Source organism: Poecilia reticulata, linkage group LG20 (assembly GCF_000633615.1).
Source record: "Poecilia reticulata strain Guanapo linkage group LG20, Guppy_female_1.0+MT, whole genome shotgun sequence".
NCBI lineage: Eukaryota > Metazoa > Chordata > Actinopteri > Cyprinodontiformes > Poeciliidae > Poecilia > Poecilia reticulata.
The window spans coordinates 23,091,560-23,103,069 of NC_024350.1; the positions used below are offsets into that span (position 1 = coordinate 23,091,560).

Genomic DNA, 11,510 nt, shown 5'->3' on the forward strand with positions numbered 1-11,510 from the left:
CCCCACCATGTTTCTACTCCCTCCCTCTCCCTCTGTCAACTCTTAACAAAACCCAAACTATTAACCTAACCCCACCAATTTTCTCTAAAAAAACCCTGTCTTTTTTCTCTCTCCTTCTCCCCCCACCTTTATTCCTTTCTTCTTTCTCCCCCCCTCCCTATCCCCTATTCTGAACCTTCACCAATCCTTAACTCTTAACCTAACCACACCTTCCTTCTTGCCTAACCCTAACATTCTCAACCCCCCTATTTTTTCCTCCCTCTATTCCCCCCCCTCTCTCTCTCCCATTTTCTTAAACCTTCACTATTTCAGAACTCTTAACCTAACCATACCCTTTTTCTGGCCTAACCCTAACCCTCTCACCCACACACACAACCCCCACAACCCCCCCTCTTTTCCCCCCACCTCCTCCTGTTACTAACACTTCCAAATTTCCCCCTCCTATGATTATGAACACCAACATAACAGAACACCACAAGCTCCATCTGGGCCCAGCTCAGACGAAGCACTGGGGTATGCTAGTCATATTCTACGCAACACACTCAGCACATACAAACCAGGAGGTGGCGCCCTGGAGCACACCGCATACACCATACACCATACACCATACACCATACACCAACCATAAAAGATAGTCCCTGTTGCTCAAGGTGGTTCCTGATCTCAAGTGAGAGTGCATACCCTTTGAGGTACCTAAATGCGGGCAGGGAACCAATCATGGTGGGCCCGAAGCCTCAAAGAGTGAACCCACAAAACCTGAAGTGTATTATCTGCAATGTTACCTTTAGCTATAGAGACAACTAAATCCTATGTTTAATTTGAATTCTTTTAACATTTACAGTTTTTGTTTCTTAATGACTGTGTCATTGAAGATTCCTAACTTCCTTCTTCCGTTTAAGAGGACCTAAATGTTGCCATGTTTGAGACCCAAGTCCAACAAAATGCTGCTGGCAAACACTCCCAACCCTGAAAAATGACTTCATACTTTCATTCTGAAAATATAAAATTACTTGAACTTATTGCAACTATTAATTTTTATTTATTGTTCAATTATTTCAGATTTAGCTCAGGAGTTGGCGGTGGGGTGGTGGGGTGGTGGGATGGTGGTGGTGTGATTAGTACAGGCCTTTTTTTGAGTTTTTGCCTGTAGTACTCCACTGTAGAGTGCTCAGGGATGAAGTAGGTTCGGTCAGGGAGCCTCACCAAGCGCTCGTACAAGTTTGTGTGAAACGGACGCAGGTTGACACGAGACATAGGTAGCCAGATCCAATTGGGAAAGCGAGGCTCAAAAACACCTGGAATTACACAAATCACATTTGAAGTTGACTTTCTTTTTAAGGCATTAAATATTAAGTGGTTGCTGACAGTGCTGACAGTATCTTGTCCTTTTCCTTTTCCTGGCCATGGTGTGTGTCTCTCCCAGGCGAAGAATTGCTTTGAAACTCCTGCAAAAAAACAAAACATAACAGTAATCAGAATACTATTGAAATATTCAGTGCTCTATTTGCTTCAGCTTAAAATCAAAAACTGACCACAGAAACACAGTTGGATAGTGAAGTGTGAAGTATTTCCAGTGCAGAAATTCATAAAATAAATTTTTAAAAGTAATATATTTATCTAACTTATCCACTAGACTATATTCATATTTGTCTGAATGTTTCACTGCACCTTAGAAACACCTTAGAATTAGAAATTTGATTAAAATGATGCAACAAAATAAAACTACTTTAAACTGTAGATGGAAAAATGCATCTAGTTAGTTCGACTGAATCTTATAAAAAAAAAGATGTCTGCAATCTACAGAGAAAATCAACTATTTTAAGTATACATTCACATACCACTTCTCCTGAGGCACGATCACTTTGTATTTTTGGGCAGCAGGAATAAAGAAGGATCTTCTGATCTCTTGTTTTTTAATCAAACAGAAAAATTTCAGGACATCCAATCCGCTGAAGGGAGGCTGTTTCCACTCCGGTGAAGTTCTAGTGTGCAGAAAGCGGTTATAATCCTGTGTTACATAGAATGGAAGCAAACAATGCAAATAATCACTCATGGTGTACAGTGCCATATGTAAGCATCTTTGACATATACAAATATGTTTTCTGTAGTTTTTTGTGGGGGGGGGGGCGAGAGGGGGTACCCCTTTTTCTTTATTATTGCTGTTCCTGCTGATCATTATGCATATTTATCTATTTGCATGCAAAGATGTAGTTTGATTTCCACCCATCCATTCAACAGCATCAACTTAGCATAAAGCCTGTATCTCCACATCCATTCCAGAAATTTATTTATGCAAATGATGTTTTTTTATATACATTTTTATTAAATGCAAATATTCTCACTTCACATAATTAAAATACTCCCTGCACAAAGATTCATACCAGCAGGATGAAAAATTACCTCTGCACATTAACCTGCCCCATGTTGAAACATGATGGCGGCGCCATCATGCTGCAGCACTTATTTAAAATTCTTATGCCCTTATATCACTTTCTTTTCACAATTTTGAACTAATTTCTGCTAGTACGCTCCTAAATTACAAAACACACTGAAGTTTAGGATTGTAGCATGGGGGTAAAAGTGGTTACTAGTAGACCTCTGTCCTTTTTTTTACCTTTCACTCAAAGTTAATTTAATTAATTTTAATAGTGAACAAAATATACATTTTGACATTGATGGAGGAACAAGATAAGACCAAAATGAAATGAGGAACTAACTCTGAATTTTGAGGTCCAATACTCCATCCAGCAGTTTGCTTTTTCGTTAATTATCGCCGTCTTGTTAGGGTTGTCCTCCAGTCCCTCACCCCAGTTTTGAAACTCGAGTTCCAGGAAATGCTGTGCCTGATGCACACCCAATCCCTCAATGACGCAGAATATTGGTTTCCTATTGACAAAGAAACAGGATTTTTTCCCCCATCTCTTAATAAAACAAACAAACAAACAAAAAACACCACTTATCTTCCAAATTAATACTGTCAGAAACTCACTGGAGATTCAGTTCCTTATTTGCCATAAGAGTTAGCATTTTTTTCGTAACATCGTAACTGACTTCCGACTTCAAATCCACCAACAAATTTAACATCTCAACAACCACATCGCGTGATTGATTTGTCTGAATCATGCAAAAAAGCAAAACGCCAACATATTAGCAAAGCTGTCAGTTGTAACTCAAGCCGTAGTTTCAATACTGGTTTTGCTTTACCATCGTTGGCTGTATGAATTTCTCCCAGGCGTCGGTGAGGTCTGCGTACTGTTTTTCTGTGACATCAAAGAGGTTCTGGCTTTGCAGGATTTGCGCTGCTTGAATTGCTCCAAGGACCTTGGAGTTTGCTTTGCCGGCCGAGTTTTGCAAGTAATTTAGTATCTGTAGGAAGACGTCCTCAGGAGAAATGTTGCTTGAGATAGACTGCAAACATTCAAACATCTTGACCCGAGCCACAGTCATCACCAAGGATGCATGTATTTTCATATTTCTTTTCATTACCTTTCTGTCAGGATACAGATCTGAAAACCATTCCATACTTGAAAACCGAGTGAGGAATGATGGAATATCTTTGGAGATTTTCTGGAGTTGCGATAGTGCCGGGGGCTTAAGTAGAGAAGCACGAAGAGATTTTGCTCTCTGTTTCTGATTCCACCAGTCAGACTGGAGGATTGACTCCACTGGACTGCTGACCTTTCTAACCTGCAAGAAAAAGTCTGATTAAGTGCCACTGGCTGCTCCAGTCCCAAAATGTCTGAATATGTCTTGTTTATACCTTTTCCATTTTGGTCTGTTTTGTTTGTTTTGCAAGCACAGCTTTCAACACGGGAGCCTTTTTGATCACCTTTGTCCTCGCAATCTGGATATATTTTTGGTTTTATGTTATACAGTGCTTTAGAAAAGTTATTAAACAAATTTGATGACAATTATTGGGAAAAAAAATTCTACCCAAAACAACATTGCTAAATGTGAAAATGAACTACCCCCTAAACCTAATAACTAAGAGTGGTTGTTCCCTTCTTGGTAGAAACAACTGCTATGAAACACTTATGACAGCTGGCAATAACTTCTTAACATCACTGAGGAGGAATACTCTTTAGATTATTGCTGCATAACCCAATGGTGCTTGATGTCAAGATCACAAACTGGTGGATTTCTCCTTCAGAATTTTGACTGGAGAGGAAAATGTATGGTAATTTATGTGAGTTTTCTTTTGTGTGCATAACATATCGGTTCTAAAGAAAAGAACTGTCAACAGTCAACTCCCTTGACTGTAGACATCATGTTCTTTTTCTTAAAAGATGTTAAAGCTATTGATGTTGTTGAGCAAAATGCACAATGAGCCAATCAGACAATGAGACAATATTCTTTGTCATCAGCACCATGGAAGTCATTTTGCCCAAATGCTCCCGGAAGGTTCCCCACTGCTCCAGAGTTTCTGCAGTTCCTGTTATCGGCCACCTTTTCAAGACTGTTACTGTAGCTAGGCAACCTTTTTATCTCCTCTTGAATTTCTTTAGATTGGAGCGCAATGTTTTGGTTTTTGGCACCTGTAAGCCTGCTTCATGTTGTCAGAAAAGTTCTCAAGTTATTTCTTGGTCCTACAGATCTGGCAGTAATCAAACCTGCATGTAGCTTGTGAAACTGAACTCGGCTTTCCTACAGTAAAATGTAATCAATTGCAGATAAAGTGTCTTTTAACAAGGGGCACATATTTTCACTTAGAGCAACATTAGTCAATATAGCCTTTCCCATCTAATAAATGTAAACATCAGTTCAAAATTGCTGTTTGCATTTCCTATTTGCTGTATTTCTCTAATGTTGACACTGGTTCAATGATCTGAAACATTAAAGACGCAAAGCTAAAACAAACTTAAGAATGAGGAAAATGCTGTGATTACAAACGGAAAAAAGAGAATGATACAAGTGTCATAAATTTTCTCCTAAAGCTGTCACTTTGCTATCTGTCACAGGAAAATTAAATTCAACATTAATAGATAAAAAATACTGACGTCGTAAAGGTTTATACCTGTTTTCGCGCATACGCTTCAGTGGTCGTAGGAACGACCATTGGTTTTGGCATTGGAGCGTACAAGGTTCGCATTAAATATGCTCTGGAGTTCATTAGCATTTCTTCAAAGTCATCATCATCCATGTCAGTCTGAAAAACAGAGTGTTTAACAAATTAGTATGATTTTTGCAAATGTGCTTAACATAAAATAATAAAGCAGCAAAAAAAAAAAAGATCTTTTGCATGTAAATAACAAACAGAATGTTCAATGTGTACAATAATACACGTGGGGTTGGTTGGGTAATTGTTTATTTTTGTGGATTTGTTTTTATTGATCTGTACAGGACTTTGAGCTGCTTTTAGTATGAAAGGTGCTTTATAAATACAATTGATCGATTGATTGATATATACTGATAAATAATGTATCCACATTTTCCACCATAAATTTGACATGCACTCTGTTGCCAAAAACCTGGCCATTTTTTTTTACATGTTATGGGGAAATAACATGTGAAATGTGAAAATAAATAAATAAATAAATAAAAATCTTGCAACCTTGTTGCGTATAAGTGCACATTCCCTTACATCAACAACTTTGAACCAAACTAAACCACTTTGTAATTTAATTTCATATTCAAGTCTTTCTTACAAATGTTTTCCAAATTTACAGATTATGACCACATCTGTCTTTAGGCAAAACGTTTAACATTTTCTGTTGGTTTTAATCCTTGTCTCCTTTCAGGAGGCCATTCCAGAAACTTTTTTTCTTCTTCTGGTGGAGCCAATATTCTTGCTGTTATGGATGTATGCTTGAAGTCATTGTAATGCTGAAAAATGTCTTCAACTTTCATACAGCTATTTTAAGTTTTTAAAATGTGTGCCATGGTACATATGGGGGGTTTGTACCACTGATTGATTTGATCATTTGGATCATTTCAAATGAGACTTCAGCCAAATGGTGCAAATGAAAAAATGTCAAAAAAAAAAAACTATTGAGAGAGTTAATTTCAGGTTGATCTCATTATGGAAAGTTTTACTGTAAACAAATCAAATCTACATCAACAATGGGAAGTTTCAGGCCTTGCCCACTTCTTCCTTCTATGCAAGGTGTTTTATCTTTAAAAAAAAAAAAATCAAAACATTTCACTCCTAAAGGATCTGCCATGTATGTCTTATTCATCCGGTCTTATGACATCACTAAACCTGGCCATTTAATCGGGATGTGCATTAATGTATTTCTTTGGCCTTTGTTTAAACAGGTTGTCTCAATGAGATCCAAGATTTACTTTTTTCCTGCTTGGATACTTTTGAAAATCACTGAAAACTAGTCCAGTATATTAGAAGTTTATATTCTGGACTGCTTGACGGTTGAATTTATTTTCAAGTACTTGAGAAAATCAGGTGAAAAAAAGTTGTTGCTTAAATATACCTGCTCACAAGGTGACAATCCGTATAACTCATGCATGTATTGGTCGAAGGCGTCTTTCTTAGTTTGCTTCGTACTGTGAGTTTTCTTTTGTGTACAATTTACTTGTCCCTTTACTAGAGCATTCAGGTCCATGTCTATGATCGCTGACGTCAACTGACACAGGTGGGAAAAAATGTATTTATGAGTCAGGTGTCTTAATTATTACTGGGTTCAACAGTTCTAAAAATGTACCCTTTTATATACTAACCTGGTCCTCCTCCAGGTATACGTTTATTATCTCATTGCTGTAGATAGCTTCCTGTAATTTTTCTGCCTCATCAGTTGGCATGCTAGAATACAAAAGTGCTCAGAACTCATTCAGATAATTGCATTATTATTGTAACCTGAAATTGGAACCTCTCCTACTCGGCTGTGACAGGTGTTTCTTCAACCTCAGGAATAGGCAGCTCAGAAAGGACATTTTCAAAACGGTAGCAGTGAAGCTGGAAAAACAACAAAAGAAAATCAGGCATAGTGATGATAAAACTCTCCTGTGTGCAATTTTTAAATTCAGTTAAATAATAAGCAGCCAATAGTTGCACCGTTCGTTGGCATTTCTTTGGTAGAAAGTGTGCAAACTCTAGCCTGTACAGGTCCCCGTTCATGCCCAGAAATAGTTCCCCGTTTCCACTGTATTCCATACACTGAGGTGCTGCCACAAGCTGTTGCACCCTGAAAACAAAATATATGGTGTTTGAATATTTATTCTAAAATATGCAATGTCTTGCAAAAGTGATAATGCCCCTTGAACTTGTTCCTGTTTTGTTGTACACCCAACACACAGGAGGTTAGGGGGACACAATGTGAACTTTCCCTCTTTAAACAACGTTTTGCATAATGACCAAATATTTTACTTTTGGCCTCTTTTGGTATGAATTTAACACATTTCCCTTCACAGAGTTGCACATTGAAGTCTGTGGTTGCAATGTGACAAAATCGGAAAAAGTTCAAGTAGTGTGGTTAACTTTTAGAACCCTAGCCCAAAACATATAAACATTCTGGTAAATAAGATAAAGCAGGGTTAAAAAGAAGATGTGAAGCAAGTCCAACCAGATGAGCTTATTCTTTTCATTCCAGATGCGCACTGTCTTATCCAGACTGCAGGAAGCAAATGCCTTTATTTCAGGAATCGCGCACACTCCTGCAAAACAAAAACAAACAAAAAACAACAACAACAAAAAAAAACGAGTCATTCGGGTAAAAATCCTCTTTGCAGTTTCCCATGTAGAGGTTATACCAAGCTGTGACCTGTGAGGGAATCTATATGTGCATTTGTTTTCTGACATTCTGCTCGTTTCAGGTTTTCCACATGGTAGAGTTGTAGGCTGTAGGAGTTGCCGCTAGGCTCTCGAAACGTCAGGGCCACCTGCAGCTCCAGCGCCGCCAGGTAGAGCTGAGGCTCATAACATATCACCGTCTGCCAAGGGGTTAGACACGCTGCAGCATCGGGGTGAATTTTCCACACCACCACCGTGAAGTCCGCACCTTGATGATTAGATTTAAAGTAATCAAACCTTCTTTGAAAAAGACGTGCGAGGATATAAAAATGTTTGATTTAAATTCACCCGAGGAGAGGAGGTAGTTGTATTTCGGATAGACCTTCACTGCTGTGACGTCCTTGCCGTTGTGTGCGGGGGTTCTGTACAGGACCGTCCCATCATCTATTGTGAGGACACTCACACAGCCACCACTTTGACCAATGATAACCCAAAATCTGATTCAAACACAAAATGTATAAAAAAAAAAATTCCACACAATAGAACAACTTCTAGCAATTCAAATGCACTACCGTATAATACCATAGGTAGTCACTCATCTGCCTTCACACACATTCCTGAGTGACATCCCGTTTTTAATCTGTGGGGTTTAATATAATATTGGCTTCTCCGCCATTAGCACATTGAGCAGCACGAACATAAGCATGATTGACTTTTTTTTTCACAGAATATCACAGCTCTATTAAATATGTAAAAATACATACTATTTACAAAACTTGCATGCTGCACCTTTAATACCTCTAACAGCTGACTGTAAAATATTCAGCAGGGAGGAAATTTAACGACAGGACTTGTTGTACAGGGGGCATCCTATTGTGATACTACACTGAAATTTCACTGAGTACCTGAGGGCAATTCATTTGTAGAAGCAATTTGCATGCTGAAGTGCTGGATTTTATACACTCGTGGCCATGGAAGCAACTGGGACACCTGGATTTAGTGATCTGGATCTGTGAGCGAATACATCTGGCAATATGCTACTTTAATGTAAAGAGAAGCTGCTTACCGATTCTTGAAATGATCAGTATGTTTGCTGTCCTTCTGACTGCTGCTTCTCTCACTTTGTAAACTTTTCCACCTCTCTAAAGCCTTCTCAGGGTCTCCCAAGGAGCTGTAAATCACCATGCAACAGGCCGGGCCGGGCTCCGGCAGATTGCGGAGATCCTTTTTACCAACAGATTCTGATATTGTCCATAGAGCCTGGCCTCTGCCTTCCCATTCTTGAATCAAAGTGGCTGGATTAGCGAGTGGGTCGACTTGAAGTAAGGTACCACCCTTAGTCAAGACAATCAAAAGCTCTTTTTGAAGGCAGTAGGCAGCACATAATACCCTCTTTCCTGCCTTAAAGGAAGTAAGTATTTCTTCTGTTCCAGCAGAAACCACATAGATATGATCATCTTCACTGACACAAGTCACTCGGGTTGGGTAGCAAGGAGGCAAATGTGAGACTAAGATTTGTTTCAATGCGATGTCTTCATTCCCTTTGAACTTTGTGTAGAGGCTGTACCAATCTGTTAGAAACCAAAGATCCACACCTTTGTCTGAAAAAGAGAAAAACGGGTGTTTGTTCTCTATGCCCCCCAAACACAGTGGTGGGTGGTTCTGCTCTGTGTGGAAACAATCGATTGCCAAGTTGTTTTTTACGTCCCAGCTACGCATGGTGCAGTCTGCAGAGCATGAGATCAGCAGGTTTGTTTTGGAGCAATAGTACAGCGAATTCACCACACCTAAGCAGAACAAACAAAGACAAAATGAAGTCAGTTGGTTAGATAAATACATATTGAACCTGAAGCAGTTTAATCTTAAAGTTACCATCATGTCCAAAAAAAGTCACACGCGGAACCCAGTCAAAACCCCAGACTGTGATGGTGCAATCTTGGAAAGCGATGATCAAACAGTCAAGTTGGGTGCAGAACAACATTGCGGTGATTTCACTGTGAGAGAAAAAGTATTTTAAAACAGTGCTCATGAAATTCTGAAACAAAGAATGAGTTCAACAATTTAAGCTAAAACTGCATAGATACCACAAAACCAATAATTGTGCATAACATCATCATGATCCTGCAGACCTTAGACAGAGTTTTTCCTGGTGATCCAGAACTATCCCATCATCAAGGTTGATCACAGTCACATCCATTCCACATGCAACAAAGGCACAGTGAGGCCTATTCTTCTGTGGAGGAGCCAATGCCATGTGAGTGAAAGCTCTCTGCTGCAGCCCTTCCTGTAGCTTCACTCTGCACCTCATGAGCAACACCGACCACACACACACATTCCCAAAGCCTGCAGTCACCAGCTCCCAGGAATGCTCCGCCGCCTCACACAGCCGAATATCAAGAGCGTCGTCCGCAGTAGCCAAATGCCGCAATTTGTTGTCCAGGAGAGTGAAGACGGGCCCGGGGCCCCAGCCTACCATCCATCCAAGGATCTTTGTTGTGGTCAGGCCCAAAAAGGGCAGTTTTCTCCAGATGGTCTCCTTGGGGCACTTAGGTCTGAAATAGCTTACTTTGTTGTTCTCGTGGAGGCTGATGAAGGCATGACTTGCAGGGGAGTGCATCATGAAACGCACTGGGCTGTCACAGGGGAAATGCTTGAAGTGATAGAACCCATGAACAAGGAAGTGCTCATCCTCTTCATAGGCAACAACCTGCAGACACAAATCAGATGCTTTACAATTACTGCAGTAATTTCTCGGTAACCACCTGCAAGCTGATCTACCTTTTTTCCAGTCTGCCTCCTATCGTGAATGAGAATTTCCTGAGCTTGACGTGTTGTTGGCTCTGTCATCTTAGAGAGCTAAGATAACGGCCTCTATGCTGAACCTTGGATGATTTGCTGCTCTGTCCTGGAGCCACTACCTCAAAATGACTCGATCTTCAGAGGGTGGTGTTCTCCAAGTCCGAGATGTGATTCTGCTCTGAATCTTTCTGCTTGAAAGTTCTGCAGAAATCTGAGGACAAATAAGTGTACTCATCCTGAGGAAAATGTAAGAAAACGGCTCCCAGCCTGCATTACAAAGAAGCTAATGCAAGGCACTCTGGGAAGTGAAAACAATCAAGTGAATTGAATTATAAATGAATCCACATTGTAAACTTTAAAAGGGTCATGGAAGTGTATTGAAATTCGTCATTTAAAACTTAAAATCATTTCTCAATTATCCCAAATCCGTCATAATTCATTTGTGCAAATGGTACTACTACTACTACTAATAATAATAGTGCAATACAATACCAAGTTATGCATAGGCATCCAACATCAAATGGGTGTGAATCTCTGATGTTGTAATTTTTTGTTGGTAATTTGTAAGACATTAAAGAAAGTACTATTTGAGTCTATGAAAAATAAAAAATAAAATACAAAAAGTTTAATGTCTTTGAGCTGCAAGAATCCAGATCACTACTCTCATTTTGCATATCTTTAAATTGTTTCCCTTGTTCTTCGTTTGTTTCTCGGCAACCGTAGTTACTTGGCTGCAAAAGCTCTTGCTTTATTTCAAAAATATTTTGAAGGTAATTCAACTCCATTCCAAAATTTTGTTTGATGTACTGATCTGTTTGTAATTTTCCTTGAATCATGTAAAGTGTGAGTTTTTAGAAAGTACTATATAAGTAAAATGTATTATTACTATCATCATTATTATTATACTCAACCGTCTCCACTTCTTCTCCCATGATGCAGTTGGTGTCTAACCTAATCCTGTTTCTGTGGGGTTAAATCAAATGGAGTCATTTTTCACATGACATTAGATTATGATGTGATATGAATATAA

The 11,510-nt window shown here is 39.2% G+C and overlaps 1 protein-coding gene across 1 annotated transcript; it reads right to left on the reverse strand.

The window, feature by feature from the left end:
* Positions 1–1,035: 1,035 nt before the first annotated feature.
* On the reverse strand, positions 1,036–11,147 carry wdr97 (WD repeat domain 97). Its single transcript, XM_008396728.2, has 21 exons — positions 10,973–11,147; positions 10,460–10,691; positions 9,811–10,388; positions 9,554–9,675; positions 8,748–9,468; positions 8,030–8,178; positions 7,713–7,949; positions 7,515–7,605; positions 7,007–7,136; positions 6,831–6,907; positions 6,673–6,754; positions 6,426–6,578; positions 5,015–5,146; positions 3,761–3,844; positions 3,487–3,687; positions 3,205–3,408; positions 2,990–3,114; positions 2,718–2,886; positions 1,839–2,008; positions 1,375–1,445; positions 1,036–1,295 (listed from the first exon to the last, which is right to left on the reverse strand). Exons 2-21 carry the CDS (start codon positions 10,526–10,528, stop codon positions 1,051–1,053), a joined length of 3,810 nt encoding a protein of 1,269 aa, XP_008394950.1. The 5' UTR covers positions 10,529–10,691; positions 10,973–11,147; the 3' UTR covers positions 1,036–1,050.
* Positions 11,148–11,510: the final 363 nt, after the last annotated feature.

Excerpts from the sequence above, each read along its gene's own strand:
- wdr97 (XM_008396728.2), bottom strand. The coding sequence starts at position 10,528 with ATGACAGAGCCAACAACACGTCAAGCTCAGGAAATTCTCATTCACGAT. Across the intron at positions 7,137-7,514 it reads GAAAAGAATAAGCTCATCTG|GGTGCAACAGCTTGTGGCAG; the intron begins GTTGGACTTGCT and ends TTTTGTTTTCAG. Across the intron at positions 3,409-3,486 it reads ATCTGTATCCTGACAGAAAG|TCTATCTCAAGCAACATTTC; the intron begins GTAATGAAAAGA and ends GAATGTTTGCAG.